Here is a 21,828-nt window from a genome sequence, read left to right on the forward strand (position 1 = left end):
ACAGTTATACACTCATTTTTTTTTTCATTCAACAGGCACTTATCAAGCTCCCCGTATGCAGTAGGCACTGTTTTAGGCAACAGGGTCACATGGTAACCAACCAGGCATAATCCTACATCTTGGAGCTTACATTCTATCAGGGAGACAGCAATAACACCAACACCAAAAGTAAAGAGATACAGTAAATCATCGCAAAATGTGACAGTGATTGTAACAGGATAAGTGGGAGGTGGGGGGTAGAGGTGAGGAAGGGATTAACACCTGCTGGTCAAGGACGGCCTCTGGGAGGATGATTCTAAAGGACAGGGAGCAGGGTTAAGAGTGTTCAGGCAGAGGGAACTGCATGTGCAAAGGCCCTGAGGGAAGACAAGAGCTCAGAGTGTTTGAGGAGCTGAGAAAAGACTCGGGTGGCCTGGGCTCAGTGAATGAGAGGGAATGAGGTGCAGTGATGGTCAAGAGGGAGGCAGGGAGCAGAGGGCAGCACATGCAGGGCCTTTGGAATGACAGTAAGGGGCTTGATTCTGCTAAGCCTCTGAGCCCGCATTATGCTAATACTTGTGTGAAAGCTCCAAGCCAAGGAGAAAGAAAGTACAGGTTCCCAAATGTTTTTGACCACTGCAGAGAATTACGCTATAGATATTTAAAATAATTCCATGTGATAATTAATTTAAAAATCTCTGGCAAGGAAAAGTAAAGGTTGTATGCTCTTAGTATTTCTTCTAAAGGATGGCAGTTAATTCACTTCTTTAAATTACAGAAAATGATTAATTCCTTGGAAGCCACACTCAGTCACAGTGGGGCAGCAAAGTAAAAACAAACAGATCAGCCATAGAGGTTTGCAACTTGAAAGAATGTTTCTATGCTTAATATTTGATGCCAAGGAACCCATATATTCAACTGTATCAAATCTGTGTGTGTGTGTGCGCGCGCACGCGTGCCCGTGTGCAATAAATTTCTGTGGGAGCCTTCATCATTAACCCTTTGCACCAACTTGATGGGTCCTACATAAGACATTTAGAATTCAGGCTATTGTTCTTGTCATTTGAAATATGCTATGAAATGCTTTCTTTAAATACTTACATGTGGAGTTACCATTTTTTAAAATGTCCTTAAACAGACATCTTTATTTCCTAGGACTTTTGTAACTCAGAGCATTTTAACCTTTTTCTGAAAACAAATTTAATGTTGAAGTTGGACATCTCTAAATTATACACTGAGTATTAGTAAAGCACATACTTTAAATTTAATTAGAAATTAAATTTCCCAGTATTTACTTTTTCATCTTATAGATAAATACAGTGAGAAAAATTGCTGAAACATTGATTAATTTGTGTACAATAAGTGAAAGCATAACCAAAAATAGATCTCGAATGTCTTGATTCTGTTCCTTCCTTTGAATGACATTTCTTGTGGCCCAGGTACCAATGGCAAAGAAATCAGTAATGACTGGACCTATTTAAGAGTCTTAAAAATTGACAAGCTGTGGGCTTTTATAAAATTACAAATATTAAATACTTCCATTATCTTTCTTATGGCTAACACTAGAAAGGCACACAGTAGACCTTTAAACAGGCCTGTGTCACATTACACAACTTATTTAGGGCATTAGAAAAAGTACCCAGTAGTAGCATGGGGGAAATCAAAGGCAGATGTTATCTAGGCAGAAACTGGATCCAAGATAATGAATTTAATCTCAAGTGTCAAGTTTTCTTTTTCCATCTGCCTTTTTTTTAAATTTAAATGAAGTTGCTAAATAGAAATTCCTTTTATAAACTCAAGTATTATGAAACATATTCAGATGCTTACATTTTCTAAACAATATTAAGTTAGACTTGAATTTTTTCATGTTTGATTCCAGAGAACTGAACAAGGAAGTGGTGTTATCAACAAATACTTTTAATCACTACTGGCATATTTTCTTTTAAAATTCTCAATTTCCAGAATTGAAAATTAGTGTTCTGCTTGCACCACATAATATCACATTAAATGGTATAAAACATATTTATTGATGAGAGAAAGTAATAGGAAGACAAGCCTATCTTTAAGTAAAGCCACGCACAATGCTAGTTTAATATACTAATGCAAAAAAAATCCAACTTTTAATCCTCTCCTTCTGTGATATACATACAAATTCACTTGTCTTACGAGAACCAGATATGCGTGGTGGGGTTTTTTTGTTTGTTTTTTTTACGATTTTTGAGCCCATAGTCGTACTAGGTAAGAGTCTGTCTTTTGTGATTTATGGTCTCAGGTTAGATGTCATCAAGACAATCCAGGGAACTTCTAAATAATGGTGATTATATAATGAGTAACTCTTTCCTATGAGTTAAATCTCAGTTAAACACCCCAAAAATGTCATTTATCAGCAGCGGTTTAATCCTTTTGAGTGGTTTTGCCCCTTTGTTTTGGCCCGCTGGATGGCCAGATTGTTACTCAAGTATTTATTTTCTAACAATCTAAGGCTTTGAGGGCATGAAATAGACCAATTGTACAATTAAAAACAATCTATCCTTAAAAAAAATTATCATGATGAGTACTCCTATGTATGATTTCTACCTTAATCATATTTCAAGGTCCATCCCAAATGATAATTCTCTCTCCACTTCCTTCACTCCACCAAGAAGAACCAGTTGCTTTCTTGTAAATGCTCTCATAACATTTAAGTACCCCTCTCCTATAACCTACTGTGTTTTCTGATTCTGATATTTGTTGATACTACTTTTTCCCTTAGTGGGTGATTATCCTATTGAGAAGAGGGATCTCTTAGGAGTTGGCACGATGCCTGGTATATAACCAACACCCAATAAATGTTTGTGGAAATGTCAATTATGCAACAAATTTGTACCAATTGGGAATCCAGTAGAGTAGTTACTTTGGCAGTACCACACCTGCTTTACCTTGAATCTACAAACCTTTCCTAAATTAAAAGAGCAGTATATAACATATTATTCAAACAACTGAGTATTTAATAGAATGGTAGCTTGCATTTATTAAAGAGTTTTGAATGGAAAAAAATGGCTATTTATTTAGATGTACTGTATTTCCCAACTGTGAAACCTATTCCAACTTCCCCTGCTTTATTTTTCTCCCACAGCGCTTTCAACACATAACATTCTATACATTTTTAAAATATTTTCATTGAAGTATAGTCAGTTTACAATGTGTCAATTTCTGGTGTACAGCACAATACTTCAGTCACATAGGAACATATATATATTAGTTTTCATATTCTTTTTCACCTTAAGTTACTACAAGATTTTGAATATAGTTCCCTGTGCTTGACAGTATAAACTTGTTTATCTATCTATATATTTAACTTCTTAACTTATTTTTACTCTGTTTCCCCTTACCAGGATGTAAACCCCATGAGGGCAAGGATTTTTTCTTGTCTGTTTTGTTCACTGCTATATCTCTGTGTTTAGAACATGCCTCTTAATGTAATTGGTCTAATAAATATTTGTTAGATGAATTAATAAAGGAATGAATGAAACAGTGAAATATTGAACTCTCAAGGAATTTAAGAATTCTATTAATTTGGCCATTAGCTTATTAAAAATGTTTTCTGTTCCTATGGCTGTAAGGATGCCTAAAGAAAACAAAGACATTATGTTGTAGCTAATGCAATTCTAAATAATAGAGCATAAAAAACTCAAATAGTACTAAATGTTATGTTATAAAGAAATAAATACATAAATAGATAAATAAAAGTAAGGTAGTATGTTTGACTTGTTTAAGTGGAAAGGAAAGAATGCTGTGTTACAGTATCTTGAATTTAGAATCTTAGTCCTGTGGGGGGCATATGCCTAGAGTAGCTGCCACAGTCATTTTGATGTCCAGGAAGGGGAGCAGGTAGTCCTGGACTTAAAGATCAGCTCTGTGCCAACAGAAAGGGGAAGCAGCCTCTCCCCAGCTGGACAGAGTGTTTAAGGCTGCAGGGAGCATAACACCAAGATATTATTATCCAAGGTACAGATCAACAAACTCTCACCTTCTTTTATATAGCTTCAAGCTAAGGATTTTTTTACATTTTAAAAATTGTTTTTATAAAAAGAAAGAAAAAACAAATTTCTTCTGTATAGCACAGGGAACTATATTCAATATCTTGTAATAACCTTTAATGAAAAAGAATATGAAAACGAATATATGTATGTAAATGCATGACTGGGACATTATGCTGTATACCAGAAATTGACACATTGTAACTGACTGCACTTCAATTTTTAAAAAAAAAAGGAAAAAAAAAAAAGAATATGTGACAGAGGCCTATATGGTCCACAGAGCCTAACATATTCTCTACCTAGTCCTTTGCAGGAAAAATTTGCCTTAGACCCCTGGTTCATTATTTTTAGTCCCGAAAGACTGCTTTTCTTGTAGGTATACATTCCCTACATTTTCTGCATTTCTCTATGAGTTTTCCATGGAATCAAAGTCAGGTAGGATGTTTCATGAACCAAACTAGAGAGGCTGCCAGAATCAGGTCCTCTTCTCATTCCCCATGACAGCTAACTAAGCAGAAGATGGAGACCAACCTCTCCATAGCTGCTCTAGGAAAATAATATTCATGCGCCCTGTAGTATCAGGAGGGAAATTGTTGACAAAAATCTACCTCAAAAGGGGTGATTTTAGCTAGACAATGGCTTTCTTAGATCCAGGATACCAAAAAGTCCACAAAAATACTATGTAGAAGTTATTACTCAAGACTTTCCCCAAAACCCGCAACCCTAGAATTCTGAACATGTTGGCAAAAACACCTAATTTTTTCCCTAGTGAATTAAAAATGTAGAGAGAGAAATAGATCAGGAAGGAGTTCACTTAGTTCTTGGCAGAGGGCGGGGCCAGTTAATGTGTGTAGGCTCATACTCATTTGTTTCTTCTTGGAAATTTTTTTTGCTGGGTATTTCTCTGGCTCTTCAGCTATGACTATTGTCTTAACATAAGGTTTTAAATCTTTCCCTGAAGCCTAAAGATGATCTATATACTTTGCTTCACCCGACTATGCACTGCTGGACTCCAACAAGCGACCTGTACGTTGGCTGTGAAGAGGGTCATCTTTTAATGATTAGCGGAGAAAACTTCAAGGCGACTGTGCTTAACAAGATGGAGGACGAGCCACCAAGGGGTGAGAGTGCTTTGCTTCGTTCTCCCACAAGTGTAGCCACTGGTGATGGTTTTGCACTTGAAAAATTGATGTTTTGTTCCCTATTTTTCTGTCTCTTTCTAGAGATATCTTTGATTCCTCCTTCTTCTTTATCCTCTAGTTAGTTACCAAGTCCTGTGGATGCTCCTCATAGCCAGCTAACGTTTATGGAGTGTTCTGTGCTCTAAGCATTCTGCTATCACCCTATATGCATATTTCACATAATCCTCAAAACAACTTTGTAAGGAAATACATTTTTAATTTTCATGATATAGATGAGGAAATGGAGGCATTGAGAGGTTAAGAAACATGCCTAAATTCACATAACTAGTAAACTGTGAAGCTGACACCTGAACTCAGGCGATAAGACTTCAGAGTCCAAGTCCTTAGCTACTATACCGTATCCTTCCCTGTACATATACCTGTTCTGTTAAATTACCTAATTGTGCCCCTTCCTTCTCTCCACCCCTCTCAACCGCTTGCTCCATGATGACCTTCCTTTAAGACTAATTTCCATCTTGAAAATTACTTTTCTGTTGCTTGGTTAGAATTGCTGCGAGAATCTGGTCTATTCTTCTTAGATCTGGTGTCCATTCCTGGTCTCATCATCTGTGATCAAGGTTAAGCCTGGGTCAGAGAAGCCAGTGTACACCCTGTGAGGGCTCCCTGGAGACATTTTGTGAAGGGAGTCTTGCCAGGACAAGTTCTCCAACCTGACTAATGCACTCTCCATTCCAATTCCCCTTGTTATTTCACAATTTGATTTCTTCAGCAACTTTAGGACTGACTTCATTGACCTTAATCTACAGCTGACCCAAATCAGGCATCTCATTCCTGCCAAAATGCCCTTCTTGAAGACCATTTCCAACACATAACTCAAACACTACTCTGCTTTGATTTCAAGCCCTCTAATCTGATGTTACCTGTGCCATTAATGTTATTTCCTACTACTACCCAGTATGAGTTTTCTGATCTAACCAATCATTTCTTCCCATCATTTCACAGACATGCTTCCCAGCTCTTTCCCTTGCCACCCTGCTCTCTGAATCTTCCAATTCCCAGCTCAAAACCTCCTACAGCAGGTTTTCCCCAACTGCACTGTCCTTCATCTACACCCTCTCCTGTTCCCTGACTCACATTCCACTGATAAAACTAAAGCCATTAGGTTTAGCATTCCTGCCCCAGCCCTCCCTCTCTTCCCTTTACTCTCACCTGTACCTTCAGGCCTGGTCCACCCTCTGATCTCACATCCACAATGCCATCCCTAACTCTCTAAAAAATAAGCCTCTTTTCTGGCTCTCCCACTTGAGACTTAGAAGTTCTCATCATTCCTGTGCTCCCTCCAAATTCTGCCCACTGGCATTTATTTGTATTTACCTTAGTCTAGGATGCCCTTGTCTTCCTAGTCTACCTGAAGGAATTATCCTTTGTGGAGCCTTTCCTATCTTCACCCCAACTTTCCAGCAAGATCAGGAACCCCTTTTGGGGTTCCATCAGACTCACTTCTCTGTTACAGCCTCATCCTGGGCCATTACAATGCCCCACATGCATGTCTGTCTTTCCCACTAGTCATCAACTCTTTGAAGTTAGAAACTGTGTCTTACTCATCCTTTGGCTCCAGAGTTTTAATAGCAATTCAGGGATTGCTAGAGAGTAAACTGGCACCTCTATGTGTTTGTAAAATGGATTATAAAACAATGTTTCTCATTTCCAAACTCCTATCACACTTGCAATATGTTTTACATAATTTAGGACTTAGTGGTATGTAATCTTATATTGTTCACTATTTTCCTCCTGTATACTACTTTGTATCATTTTCACAATGTATTATAAATACTTTTAAATAAGTATTTATCTACAATATGGAATCTTATATAGTGTGGAAGACACTAAGCAAAGTGCCTCAGAGTTGACATAGGTGGCAAATGTATAATCTCATAATCAACACCCTCAAGGGATTTATATTTTATTAAAGAGAATAAGACAAGTTGGCAAATAATTACAGCCAGGAAAATTAAGATGTGAGTAGAACTTCATAAAGTTCTATGGGAATTCAGATGAGGGAAACAGGCCAAGTTAAGCCATTTTGTAGGTGGCATTTGAAATGACCCTTGAAAGATGGGTCACAGGCAGAGATGAGGGTAGGCGGAATTTTGGGCAGTGGTATCTGCATAAGCAAGAAAACATGGGGAAGGTTGAGAAACAAGAAGTGGTCCAGTTTGTCTGGAGCATCGAGGGTCATGCAGGAGTAGTGGGAAACAAAGGGATATCTATACCATATCTGACCTTGAATGTCCTACTAAGGCATTTATACTCAATTCAGCTGTCAGTTGACTGACATCAACTCCTGAATGGGAATGTGCTTAAGGAGATTAATTCAGCCATAGTTCAGGAAAGGACAATCCTGGAAGCAGGTGGCTATAAGCAGTAGGTACCTAGACTAGGCCAGAAGTCATAGCAACCTGGACTCTGTTGGCAGTTGGATTGGAAAACAAGGGACTGCTGGGATGTGAATAGTCTTTGGAGGAAAGGACAGTAAGCTTCTTAGCACCTGGCAAAATGCCAAGCATGTTGTATGCAATAAATAAAAGTTTGATGGATGTTTCTGAGCCTTTGATCTTGTAGTTCTTGTGGTTTTTCTACATAAAAGGTAATATGCTTTTTGTTATTTTCCCCCAGGACAATATTTTATTAATAAGTATTTTTATAGAATATTTTTTCTTTTTACTTTTCTTAATTCACTGTGTTTTATTTATTGATGTATAAATTACATGCTATAAAATGTACAAACTTAAGTCTACAGCTTGATGATAATACAGTTTTGGTCTTTTTTTTTTCTGGCCCCTTAAAATCTCTGACAATGCTTTCCTAAAAAAGAAAATATATTTAGTATACAATTCTACAGTGTTAGTTCCATAGATCTGATGCTACAGAACATAAAAAAACTAGTGTGATTCTTATCAGTGATCAGTGCCTCATTGAGAGGCATCGTAGCATATATTCGGATGTGAAGTTGATTTGTGGAAAGAATTACAAAGAAACGAATAGTCCTAGAAAAGCAAATGAGATTAACTACTCTGTATGGCACTTTTAATTATGTGTCACTTGTTTCACCTTGTTTTTCTTTTCCAAAGTTGGAAGAAATCTTATCAGTCCAGTCACGATGGCATATCAGAAGGGAGGCGTGCTTGCTTCTGGAATTGTAATGTATTTTTTCCTTCAAAATTAATTGTTTTCAAGAAAATATACAATTTCCATTTGCTGCAGTTTACTATGATGAGCCATAATTTGGTATGTCAGACTATGTCAGATTATTAATGAAAATTCTTTGCTTTGGGGATACCATTTTAAAACTTTTCATTATGAAGAATTTTAAATATATACAAAAGTAGAGAGAACAGTATAATGAACTACCATATGTCTATCTTATTGCAAATAAGCAAAAACAATTAAAAAACCCATGCCCCGCCAGAAAACCACACCTAATATCTATCACCGAATTCCATGCCTGTTTGAGCACTTAATGTATCAGGTTCTCAGACCCAAATGGAACCTTCTGTCTAAGCCTCAGCTTAGCCTCTTGTGTGTGCGCCCATTTATCTTACGTGTACGATATGGCTATTGTTCATTTTAGAAGCAGTGTTAATAGCCTTCATTTTCTTGGCGCTTACTTTGTGCCAAGCACTGTGCTAAGTGTTTTGCTTGCGTTATCTTATCACAATAACCCTCTCAAGTAGGAACATCCTCTTAGACAGACGGAGTCAAGTCTTACAGCGTTCTCCAGCCAGTAAGTGGAGAACCTGGGGCTTGAACTGAGGAGTGTCAAACTCCAAAGTCCTCGCTCTCACTTATCAGGGCACACAGCTTCAGGAAGTATGAAAAGGGGCCAGACCATGTTACTTTCCCATGCTGTTGTAGTTGATGCTAAGGTTTGGAGAGGACCTACACTAAAATCTCAGATCCACTGTAGCTGTCCCGAAACACTACTAGTTTTATCTTTTCTGTTGCCACAGATCACATCTCTGGGAATCTGAGGGCAGCTAGCCAATGATGTCAGGGTGGGAGATGTAGTTCCACCAACGAGAAGCAAGCAAGCTGGAGCTCATAAACCTACACTCAGCTCGTAATCTCCTCTCCTGAACCTTGCAACCTCTACCTCCCACCTCCTACATTTGTGGCCTTTTGACTATCACCATTCTCGAGGCCACCCTTGGTGTTTTTTTTTAACCTAGTTTAAAGGAGAGATTGGAGCATCCACCCTGGTGAGAGGTGGAGAACGATGATGAGCTTGGAGGAAGCACCTTGCACGTTTTTCCTCAGGTCCCCCCAGCCATCCCACAAATGCCTACTCTTAGTTGTAATGGGGTCTAAGAAATGATGGGTGAATTTTCCCAAAGCCTTTTCACTAGTGTAAGAATAACTTAAGTTCCCCCTGAGAGTAGTTTAATTACCCTGAATCTGTTTACAACTAACTGATTAACCAACCAACCAGCCCATTTTTGCTTGATACTTGGCCATGTTTCTAGCACTGTGTGAAAAACTGGAAAGGAGGATACAAAAGAAATACACCGCATACTCCCTACCTTTGAGTCATTTATGGAGATAGGAAATGCACATAATAATGATTAAAGAACATACATTAAGGCTAGGGTCCTTTGAAGTCAAAAGACTGCTATATGCCAGCCACATGATAAACTGCCTCATCTGCCCCACCACTATATAGTGAAGAATGTGGGAAGAGGACAAATGCTAAAGAAGTTCAAAGAAAGGAGAGATCAGTAAAATTTTAGGTAATTGAAAAATAAATCACAAAAATAGATAAAACTGAATATTTACCAGGAAACATAGTTAAAGGTTGGCAAAATAAAGGTAAGAAGACAGGGCATTCTAAATAACGTAAACATAGATGATGATTCCAAAATGAACAGTGGATGATAATAATTCTTAGCTTATCTGATGAGGAAAGTGTACTGTGCATTGACTGAGATTGATTTTCTGCATTTATCTCATTGTTTTTGGTCTCTAGGATGGCTTTGTGTATTCTTTTCTTATTAAAGATACAAATTACAAAGTGGAGGATTTTCTTGAGGTTGAAGGGCCCGTGGAACATTTGATGTTTTCTCCCAGTTACAGAATGTTGCTGATTCAGACAGACAAGGTATGCTAGATAGTGATTTCTTGATATGCAATTTTCAGATATTGTTATTATCATCATTGCATGACAGAAATGAAGGGCAGAGTGTGCTGCATAATGATACACTACTAGTCAGGACTCTTTAGTTTGTAAACGAAAAAATACCCAATTTAAAAGACCTAAATAGCACAAGGATGTTTGTTTTTGTGTGTTTAACTAAAAGTGCAAGGAATTGATATGAATCCAGGAGCCTCCATGATGCTACTGGCCTTGTTCTTCTGCCATATCTTGGCTCTGTTTCCTCCCTTTCTATATAGACTCTCCGCTATGATGTCAGAAGAGCCTCCTGCAGCTCTAGTTTTGTGTTTTTATCCTCTTGGTGACCCTGGTGGAAAGATAAACAGCTGGGAAAAAAAGTCCTGGAATCTAGACGCATTGTACTAACTTGGGTCACCTCTCTACCCCGGGTCAGTTACTTTGTCCGGAGGGATTCTAAACTCTTACTGACCAGGCCTAAGTCGCATACCTACCCTTAGACCCTGGGTAGAGTCAATCCACCCAAACATGAACTGAGATTGGTGTCATGGATGGTTCCCTAAGGAAAATAGGGGTTCTGTAAAAGAAGAGAGAGAAATAAAGAATAAAATCATTTTCTGCCTAAAAGAAATTTAAATTTAAATATGGAAAGACTTAAGTTTCTGGTAATTACCAAAAGTTAAAACAACTGTGCTAACTACATTTTAATAAATGACATACTTAAAATGTCTATGCAGAACAGGAAGAAATGAAAAATGCAGCATAGCAGAGGGGAGAAAGTCATAAATAGAAGTTGTATAAGAGAAAACTATACTAATAAAGTAAAAATTAAATGAATATGTCTGACAGAAGACTGGCTACAGCCAGAGAGAGAACTAATGAACTGAAAGATAGATCAGGGGAATTACCCAGAATGTACCCAAGAGACAAAAGTATAGGAAGTATGGAGAAGTGAGGTAAGAGAAATGAATAATATAGTGAAAAGATCTAACATATATTCGGTTGGAATCCCAAAGAGGAGAGAGAGCGGAACAGAGGCAATATTTAAAGAGATATTTTCCAGAACTGATTAAAGATAAGATTTTATAGCTTCAAGAAGCTTAGTGAATCCCAAGCAGAATACATGAAAAGATATTCACACTTAGACGTAAACTAAAATTTTTGAAAAACCAAAGACAAAGAGAAAATCTTGAAAGGAGTTAGAGAGAAAAACAGATTATTTTAGTGGGGAGGCTATGGCTAAAGTGGTAGAGCACATGCTTAGCATACACAAGGTCCTGGATTCAACCCCCAGTACCTCCTCTAAAGATAAATAAATAAGCAAAACCTAATTACCTCCCCCCAAAACAAAAAAACAACAACAAAAAAGAAAAAAAAAACAGATTATTTCAAAAGACTTTCAATTAGACTAACAGCTGAGTTCTCTAGCAATAATGTAAGTAAGAAAGAGTGGAGTGGTATCTTCCATGTAGTGGAGGGGTCAGCAAACTGTGGACCCATGGACCAAAACCAGCCTGCTGCTTGTTTTTGTACATAAGGTTTTATTGGAACACAGTCAGACTCACTCACTTATGTACTGTCTATGGCTGCTTTCACACTACAATGGTAAAATTAAGTAGTTGTGAGAGACCACATGGCCTACAGTGTCTAACATATTTACTGTCTGTCCATTTATAGTAAAAGTTTGCTGACCCCTGATTTAGTGAAATGAGGTTGCTGTCACCTGAAATTGTATATCCAGTGAACATACGTTTCAGTATAGGGGTGAAAAAAGACATTTTTTTAGACGCTCCAAAAATGAGAGTTTGTTAGCAGCACATCATCATTAGAGAAAATTCTAAAGAATGTATGTACATCAGGCAGAAGGAAGATGATACCAGATGGAAGGACTGTGATGCAAAAAGAATGACAATCAGTAGTAAATGTGTGGAGAAGTGTAAGTGGACACTGACTATATAAAACAGCAAAAATAATGTGATGGTGGGTTTTAAAATAACACTGAGTTAAAATCCTAGACAACAAAAATACAAGTTGGAGGAGAAGGAGTAAATAGAATAAAGTATTTCAAATTTATTGTATTTCCCAGGAGGAAAATAAATGTTTTAAGTAACTTCTGACGTTTACAAATTAAGTGTGCATGTTCTGACCTCTAAGGTAACTGTAAAAGAATTGAAACAGCAGATGAAATTTCCACATTATAGAGGGGGAAAGTGAAATGTTTTTTAAAAAAAAAAGCAGCCCAAAACAAGGTAAGAGAAGAGAGAAAAAGAAACACAAAGCAAGTGAGAAAATAGAAAGCATAAATTAAAATGTAATGTTTAAACTCAAATATATTTTTTTAATTGTAAAGAAATTACAGTTAAAGCAAAACAGAATAATTGGTCTAGTTAAAAGTAAAATTACCATATTGAATTTAGAAAAAGCAAAACCCAACTATGCACTGTTTACAAGTGACATATCTAAAGCATAATAATGAAAGTAAATTTAAAAAAATATAGTAACATTGAAAGTAAATTAAAACACAACAGCCAAAGTGAGCAAAGCATTTTTCTCTACTATGCAGAGCCCTCCAGTGATTTCCCATGTTATTCTGAGTAAAAGTCAAAATCTTCATGATGGCCGTTCATGATGTGGCCTCCACTCCCTACCCTGGTCTCATTCCCCTAGTCTTCTTCTTGTTCACCCTGATTCCATCATGCTGTTCATCATGCGGTTTTCTTGTACTCACCAGGCATGCTCCTCCCTCAGAGGGTCTACACTGGCTGTTCCTTCTGTCTAGAATGTGTTTCCCACAGAATCCACATGAATCCCTTCTTCATTTCCTTCAAATCTTTTCTCTAAGGTCATCTTCTCTGTAAAGTTTTTCTTGGACACTCAGTTTAGAGTTTCATCCTCTTGTTTTGCTATGCCATGTCCTCTTTCCCTGCTTAATTATTTTCTTCTCACACTTACTACTTTTTAACTTACAATACATATTATTTAGATATCTTATTTATTGACTGAGTCCACAGTAGAATGTAAGCTTCATGAGGGCAGGGAACTTTTGTTTGTCTTGTCCTCTGGTGTAGCCCCAGCATCCAGAGCTGTTCTTGGCACAGAGTATCCACTCAATATTTGTTGAAGGAATGAGTGAAAGGTAAAATCAGTAAATACCTATCAAATTTTAGACTTTACAGAATTGTATTTTTTAGATAAATAAAAATATTCATGTTTAACTCAAGTAAACTTGAAGAACTTGTGGTCAATTGAAAGCAGACTTCTAACTGCTAATTAAGTAACCATACCATATTACAGTTACTTGGCAGAGATGCATAACATATGGAATAGATTTTTTGGAGAGGTGAATTTGGGAGCTGGGAATGATAAGCAAATCACAGCTTCAGCCACAACTCTACAATTTTCACAAATGGTTATTTAAAAGTTTTCATTAGTGCCTGCCATGGTCTAGTATATGATAGGATTTAGTTCATCTTAACAACTTTTCTGGTTTTCTACATTTTCTAAATTTTCTGCATAAGTAGACATTATTTTTTGAAGTCAGGAAAGAAGTGCTTTGTTATGTTTTGTAACCTAAAAAAACAAAATGCCTGGAAAATGGAGGAAAGAAGAAAATCCTATTTATTGATCATTTTAACTGATGTGTGAATGAATGAATCAATAAAAAAACAAATTAAGCATCTAGATTTTAAGCTCCTTCAAGGTCAGGGCCTTCCTGTGGTTATCTCTAATTTCCCATCACCTATTCCCACACACACAGCGCCTTGTTCTTAAAAAGCTTTTAATAAATATTTATTTGTTGGACTGCACACACAACAGTTGCATAATTTTTTTATTTTTTGATATATTTAACAGGGATCTATTTATATTTACACTTTTGGTGAGGAGCCAACCTTTGAAAAAGTCCTCGAAGCTTGTGATGGGAAGTTTCAGGCAACAGACTTTATCACACCTGGAAATGAATACTTCATGGTAAGGAATATTTTATTGTTTCACAATAGGATTTAAATATGAGATTTTGAAAGTTCATGTGCAACCTGTTGCAAATAAGAGGCACAGATTAGTCTTCAAGATGTGGTAGAAATGCCAACGACTTCCATCATCAACTCTAATCCCTAGTTAGAATGTCATCATCATATTGTGACTTCATGATATTAAATCTCTGAACATGACCAAAGCAATTAAAATCTTAGGAGCCATCCTATTTGTATTCGCCATCCAAGCTTCCCAAGCCAGATCTTTAAACACATTCATTGCTAATGAGTTGTCAACACCCATTAAACTATTAGTGTTTCCCTTCTTTCTGAATGATGCAGCCCTATCTGAGGATGAAAATGAAAGAGTTGCCATACACAGAACATGTATTCAGTCTCCTTAGGAAAAAAAAAAAAAACAAATCCACCCTCTACATTTAGAAAAGAAACGTTTTTTCCTAGTATTTTAACTTTTTACCTTTTCTTGGTCTCAAGAAACATATTTCACTTTTCTTATGATTCATCAACAAATCCATTAAGGTTTTGGAAGTTCTAGCAAATTAAAAAATACATAGAGTATAGAATAGGTAACTTAATGTTTTCTTCCAATCTTAAGATTCTGATTATGTGATTTTTCTTCCAGATGTTCTCTAATAAGAATTATGCCTATTCTTAGCATTGTTTCAACTCAATAAAAAAATTTCATACAAGATTTTCCTGTTTAGGATTTAGATACTTCATCCACATTTTCACATTACCCACTCCCTAGTATTAAAGGAACAGAATTTAAATTGTATTATGTTGCAGTTACTTTAACGTGCTTTTAGTCTTGATCCTGTGAAAAAGTAAAAATTATCTGTAAAAACAAACAATATGAACTTTGGGTTTCTACTCTAGCATGTAAAGAGCCTTATAACAAGAAAAAAGCTGAATAAATTTAAAAGAAAAAATTTTTAGACTCAGCAGAGAATTTAGGTCATAGGGAAAACCACTGCCCCAAAAATTATGGAGACAGACAGACAGATGCAAAGAATACAACTGAATAATCTGCACATCTAAGACCAAAAACAAGAACACCAGAGGAAATTTTAGTTTCTGACACATTGAGCTACAGTAAACAGTAAACATAGTCTAACTCCTAGCCAGATAAATATAAAACCTTACACTACAGCTTATTTAATTTAGATCTTTTTGCCCAGTACATCATGTCCAGGTTTTAACAAAAATTATAAGACACACTAAAAGACTAAAACAACAGAAGAGACAAGCAAGCATCAGAACTAGACTCAGATATGGCAGAGATGTTGTAATTATCAGGCCAGAAATTAATTAACTAATTAATTAATTTATAATACCTATTAAAAGGTATTGAATATAGTTCCTTGTGCTATACAGTAGGACTTTGTTGTTTATCTATTTTATGTAGTAGTAGTATCTGCAAATCCCAAACTTGAATTTATCCCTCCATCCCCTGCTTCAGGCCAGAAACTTAAAACAACTATGATTAGTATACTAAGAGCTCTTATGGAGACAGTGGAAAACATACAAGAATGACTGGGTAGTATGAACAGAGATATGGAAACTCTAAGAAAGAAAAAAAAAAGAAATATTAGAAATAAAAACCACTGTAACAGAAATGAAGAATGCCTTTGGTGGGCTTATCAATAGACTGAATATGGCAAAGAAAAGAATCAATAAGCTTGAAGAAATGTCAGTAGAAACTTCCAACACTGAAACATAAAGAGAAAAAAGAATGAAAAAGAAAGAACAGACTATCCAAGAACATTGGGCAATTACAAAAGGTATAACATACACGTAATGGGAATACCAGAAGAAGAAGAAAGAGAGGAAGGAATAGAGGAAATGTTTGAAATAATAATGGCTGAGAATTTTTCAAAATTTGTGACAACACCAAAAATGCAATCCATGAAAGAAAAGATTTCCACTCTTTAAATAGAAAGAAAAGACATAGGAGAAAAACCTTTGCAAAATATATATCTGATAAAGGACTGGTATCCAAAATATACAAAGAACTATTAAAATTCAACAATACAAAAACAAACAACCCCATTGAAAATGGGCAAAAAATCTGAATAAACACCTTAACACAGAAGATATACAGATGGCACATGAGTATAATTAAAAGATGCTCAACATTATTCATCATTAGATAATTGCAATTTAAAAGAATGAGATGCCACACACCTATTAGAATGTCTAAAATCCAAAACCCTGACAATGCCAATTGCTAGCAAGGATATGGAGCAACAGAAACTCTCATTCACTGCTGAGGCAAAGTGGTACAGCCACTTTGGAAGACAACTTGGCAGGTTCTTTTAAAACTAAACATCCTTTACCATATGATTCAGCAATTGAGCTTCTTGGCATTTGCCCAAATTAGTTGAATCTGCACTAATCTGCGCACTAAAATCTGCATGTGAATTTTTATAGCATCTTTATTCAAAATTGCCAAAACTTGGAAGCAACCAAGATGTCTTTCAATAGGAGAATGGATAAACTGTGGTACATAATACAATGGAATATTAGTCAGCACTGAAAAGAAATGAGCTATAAAACCCTCAAAATACATAGAGGAACCTTAAATGCATGTTGCTAAGTGAAGGAAGACAATCTGAGAAGGCCGTACAATTCCCTCTATAAGACATTCTGGACAAGACAAAATTGTGGAGACAGTGAAAAGAAAAAAATCAGTGGTTGCCAGAGGTTCAGTGAGGAGAGAGAGAGGAAAGAAGAGGTGGAGCACAGAAGATCTTTAGGGCAGTGAAACTATTCTGTTTGATACTGTGACAGTTGGTATATGTGACTGTATGTTCGTCAAAACCCATAGAATGTATAACACAAAGAGCAAACCCTAATGTAAACTATGGGCTTTAGTCAATAATATTGTATCAGTATTGGCTCATCAGTTCTAACAAATATACCACAATAATGCAAAATGTCAATAATAGGGGAAATTGTGTGTACGTTGGGAGAGGCAGGGAGGGAATGAACAATTCTGTACTTTCTGATCAAATTCTCTTGTAATCCTGAAACTGCTCTTAAAGCAAGATTGATTAACTTTAAAAAAATAACAATTATAATTTTCTATTTCTAGACTTATTTGCTAGGCAATAACCTTACTGAATTTCCTAGTAACTTTTATTTCAATTATGTTACACACACAAAATATTCATTTCACTTTTCTAATTCTCATTAGTTATTACATGTTACTCAAATTGTATTAAAGATAATAGTTAATATTTGTTCAAGTCAGAAGTATTGACGCTGAGATTGGAAAGTAATTATAACCCACATAAATAAAATAAAATTTTATGCTAAATCATCAGAGTGATTGACATGCTAGACAGGAATTTAGAACATGCTTCCATAGCATAGTCTTGTTTTCCATTTGAGTTTTATTTTTCTTTCTTTTACAGACACTCACACAGTCAGGGGAAGTTTGTGTTTGGGGTATAGATGATGGTGTTTGTGTCAGCAGGATTTGTCTGAATATGCCAGTAAGTGTGCCTTATAAATGGATATTTTTAAGAACATTGAATTCTACTCCAACTTACTTTCTCATATTCATGTTTGTGGAGATACTCAATGAAGATGACTTATTGCATTTTTACCTTACATACTTAGAGTACATTCCATAGCCCAGAGGGTGGAAAATAAGGTACTATATTAGTGTATAGGAAAGAACAAGTTTTTCTGTGGTGGCAGTTGTTTCTGAGATCTTAGTGGTTTGTATCTCACGCATGCTTTGTGGACTGACAGGGTCTCTCTCTACATGGTCTCTCAGGGAAGGAGGCTGATAGGGGCTCCACCAACTGTCCTGGAGAGTCTTGAATTAGCAATTGAGTGCTTTTACTCAAAAATGAAACATCTTCTTGGCCATAACTAGTTAAATGACCCCATCTAACCTCAAGAAGTTCAGTTAGAAATGAAAGAAAATTGCCACTATAACCAACTTGAGTCAAAAAATAAAAAGTGGGGGTTATTGACTCAATTGACTATAAATTATAGAGTTTGCCTGGGCTCATCTGTGGCTTGATCCAGCAACTCAAATGATACTACCAAGGATCTTGTTTTTCTCTCTGACTGTATACTATGTCTTTAGTTTCATCTTAGGCTTCATTCAGTGGTACCCAAATGCCACAGGTGCCAGCCTCACATCAGATCATCAGGGCAGAAAGCCTCCTACAGTGGGAGGAGGAAGAGAAAAGAAGTTTCTCCTTTTCAGAAGGCTTTGTAAATTTCTCCTAATGTCTTAATAATACCCTGAGCTATCACAGTGGACAGGGGAATGAGAAATACTAATTGGCTTAAACTCAGCCCTGGAAATGGGAGTCAGGTCTATTCCACTCAACCCTGAAAATAGGAGATAGATGGTTTCTCAATGGATATTCAAGAAATTTTTGAGAAAGAAGGTGTATGGATGCTGAGAGCAAACCACAATTACTCACAACACCTACCACAAGGTGTTGGCATTCTTTTCACGATGTTCACAGTGCATTTTACATAAAATAATATTTAAAAAACATGGAAAGACCAAGAAACAATGAAAATGCTATTTCTTCTTAAATTTTCATCATTTTCTATATTACAAAGTTCTAGATGTAATATAGATCTTGGTAGTAGTTAGGGAAGTTACAATTCTGCCCCATTAAAAATTAAAATATCAATTATAAAACAAGATGATGGTGTATAGCTTGTAATACCACCCGACACGTGCCACTCTCCTCATTCTGCAGTCTTTTCAAATACACTGTGGAATTCTTATGTGTAGGAGAGCAGGCTTCATCTTCTGGGAGAGTGAAGTTGAGCATCTGAGGGTTTATTTTTTATTGTTGTGTAGTTGATTTACAATGTTGTGTTATCTTCTGGTGTACAGCATGTGGAATTCAGTATTTTTGCAGATTATACTCCATTATAGGTTATTACAAGAATCAGGGGTATAATTCCCTGTGCTACACAGTATACCCTTGTTGCTTATCTGTTTTAAATATAGTATTTTGTGTCCCATACCCCTAATTTGTCCCTCTCTACTCCTCTCTCCTTTTTGGTGACTTTATTTGGTGAAGTTTATTTTCTACATCTGTGAGTCTGTTTCTGTTTTGCATTTATTTTAAACAGGGAACAGTTCTGGCTTGCTCTCCCTCATCCCTCTCTGCGGCCGTGGGCACCCAGGGTGGCTTTGTCCACTTCCTCGATGTCCGGGATGTCGAATCCCCTCAGGCAATTCACAAGGCCTTTCTCTCCAAATCACCAGTGCAGCACCTCCTGTAAGTATTGCCTGCTTCTGGCAGCAACTTTGTCAGGCCTGTCTGCTGAGAATTCCAGTGAAGCCCTAATTTCTTTTAATTTTAAGTTTTACATGTGTTGTTTTGAAAATTAATGTATTGACTTGGTTCAACATTCAAGAAGTACAGAGGGGTGTATAGTGCAAAGTTTCCCACCTTTGTCCCCAAATACCTAGTTCTCCTCCCTGGAGGCAGCCTATTAGCAGTTTCTCATGTCTTCTTTCTGGAGATATTTTATACACAAACAGGCAAAGAGATAAGTACTTCCTTTTATTATTGTATTATTTAATTATTTTATGTTGTAGGGGAGAGATAATTAGGTTTATTTATTTTTAGAGGAGGTACTGGGGATTGAACCCAGGACCTTCTGCATGCTAAGCATGCACTCTACCACTTGAGCTATACCCTCTCCTGATAAGTACATCCTTTTAATTACACAAATAATTACCAAGTACTTAAGAGTGTGCCAGGCACTTCTGTTGTATTAACTTCATGAGATAGATAGTCTTATTGTCTCCATTTTACAGACAAGGAAGATGAGGCACAAAGAATTTAAATAATTAATATTACACATGTAGTAAATGGCAAATGTCAGGATTTGAACCTTGGCAGTTGGGCTCCAGAGTCATTGCCTTTGCTCTTAAAGGGCAGCAAGCCATATACAACGTTCGGCACCTCAATTTTTTTCGCTTAATGGTATATCTTAGAAAAAGTCTTCTATCCACACATGAAGACCTCCCTCTTTTTTACAGCTACATAATATTCCATCATATGGATATACCATAATTTTAAAAGACAGTATATTGATGGGCATTTAAATGATTTCAAATTTTTTGAAGCTATACTTTTAAGAAGACAACGTAGAGACATTGGATTTGGATGCATGTGGTTTTTTTTCTTTCTTTTGTTAATTTATCATAATAGTAAGTTTAACAAAAAAAGACTTTTATGCCCTGCTTTACAGCTTGAGGTACCATTATATATTATAGCTTATTGAATTTGATACTTGCCACACATTTGGAAAAGAATTATGCTTGTCCGTATTCCACAAGTGAGAAAATCTAGGTTCAGAGAGGTTAAGAGAAGCATTTGCCCAAGATCACTCAGCTAGCACCTGAAGGAGTTGGGTTTCCACCATTTGTGCTATACTGCTTCCAGCCCAGTTGGGAAGGCTCTGTAATTTCCCTCCATTTAAATTCTGCCCCTCTGTACCATATTTTTTGGTGCCTCTCTTTTCTCAGATCCTTCTCTCTTACCCTAATTTGCATTTCCCATTTTTTCTAATTTGATAAAAACGTAGAAACATTTCACTACATTCTTCCTCTTCCTGCCAGGACTGGTACTGAAGGGCATTGGAATGTCCCACTCATCACTAATTTAAGAATTGCTTATTTCCACTTGAAATAGCAAGAAAGATCTGCTGTCATATTTCATTCACTTATGATGAAATAGTTGCCCATCTTTATTGAATCTTCTTGACTGTATACTTGTAAGTTGCAATTTGGAAACAGCATTAGCCTAGAATGTAATGATTACCTTTATATGTTAATCATTTGCCTTTTATAAGGTCAGATAATATTAAAAATCATAAACTATAATAACTGGTTTTGAATGTATCTCCATGCTGTCATTCAATACATTTGTTTACCATCTTATTAGTGGAACAAGTAGACTCTGATAATCAGATTTCTTCTTTTCTAGGTATGACCAGAGAGGCTTATATCTATTAGTTGGAACATCAGAAGGATACATTTTTGTTATCAATGCCAAACCCTCAAGCTTATTTCAGATTCTTGGATTCATAGGTACTACATAGAATGCTTATTAACTTAAATATTGGTCACTTTATTCCAAAGAATTTAAGGTTGTAAAAATGGGGCTATGGTGAAACAGTTATTGAAGCATGTTTTCTAAAAGATAAACATTTAAATAGCTATTAAAAGTTACTTAGGAGGATTCCCACATGGTATTTAGAGGTTTTATTATTATCTTCTTGGTACATAGTTGATGTTAAATAAATCTGTTTTTAAGATTTTATGTTATTTGTTTTGGGGAGGAGGTAGTTAGGTTTATTTATTTTATTTATTTATTTATTTTTAAATGGAGGTCCTGGGGATTGAACCCAGGACCTCATGCATGCCAAGCACATGCTCTTCCACTGAGCTATACCCTCCCCCTAAATAAATCTTCTTGAATTAATTAATGAATAATGAAATTGCAAGTGTTTCTGATGTTACAACAAAG

The 21,828-nt window shown here is 36.2% G+C and overlaps 1 protein-coding gene across 9 annotated transcripts in view; it reads left to right on the top strand.

Moving 5' to 3' along the window:
• The window catches only part of CFAP43 (cilia and flagella associated protein 43), a 90,202-nt gene that overhangs the window by 17,633 nt on the left and 50,741 nt on the right, over nt 1-21,828 (top strand). For 8 of the 9 annotated variants that reach the window (XR_004323802.1, XR_004323803.1, XM_006182995.3 and 5 more), the window contains 7 exons: nt 4,960-5,119; nt 8,272-8,339; nt 10,164-10,295; nt 14,160-14,276; nt 17,716-17,796; nt 19,418-19,566; nt 21,286-21,389. Coding sequence is in view for 7 of the 9 variants with exons in the window: in XM_006182995.3 (XP_006183057.1) it covers nt 4,960-5,119; nt 8,272-8,339; nt 10,164-10,295; nt 14,160-14,276; nt 17,716-17,796; nt 19,418-19,566; nt 21,286-21,389 (811 nt within the window). In the remaining 2 variants the exon portion in view is untranslated. The remainder of the gene's footprint in view (nt 1-4,959; nt 5,120-8,271; nt 8,340-10,163; nt 10,296-14,159; nt 14,277-17,715; nt 17,797-19,417; nt 19,567-21,285; nt 21,390-21,828) is intronic. The other variant, XM_032490992.1, reaches the window with a different exon arrangement.

The sequence above is a fragment of the Camelus ferus genome, chromosome 11 (genome assembly GCF_009834535.1).
Source record: "Camelus ferus isolate YT-003-E chromosome 11, BCGSAC_Cfer_1.0, whole genome shotgun sequence".
Taxonomy (NCBI): domain Eukaryota; kingdom Metazoa; phylum Chordata; class Mammalia; order Artiodactyla; family Camelidae; genus Camelus; species Camelus ferus.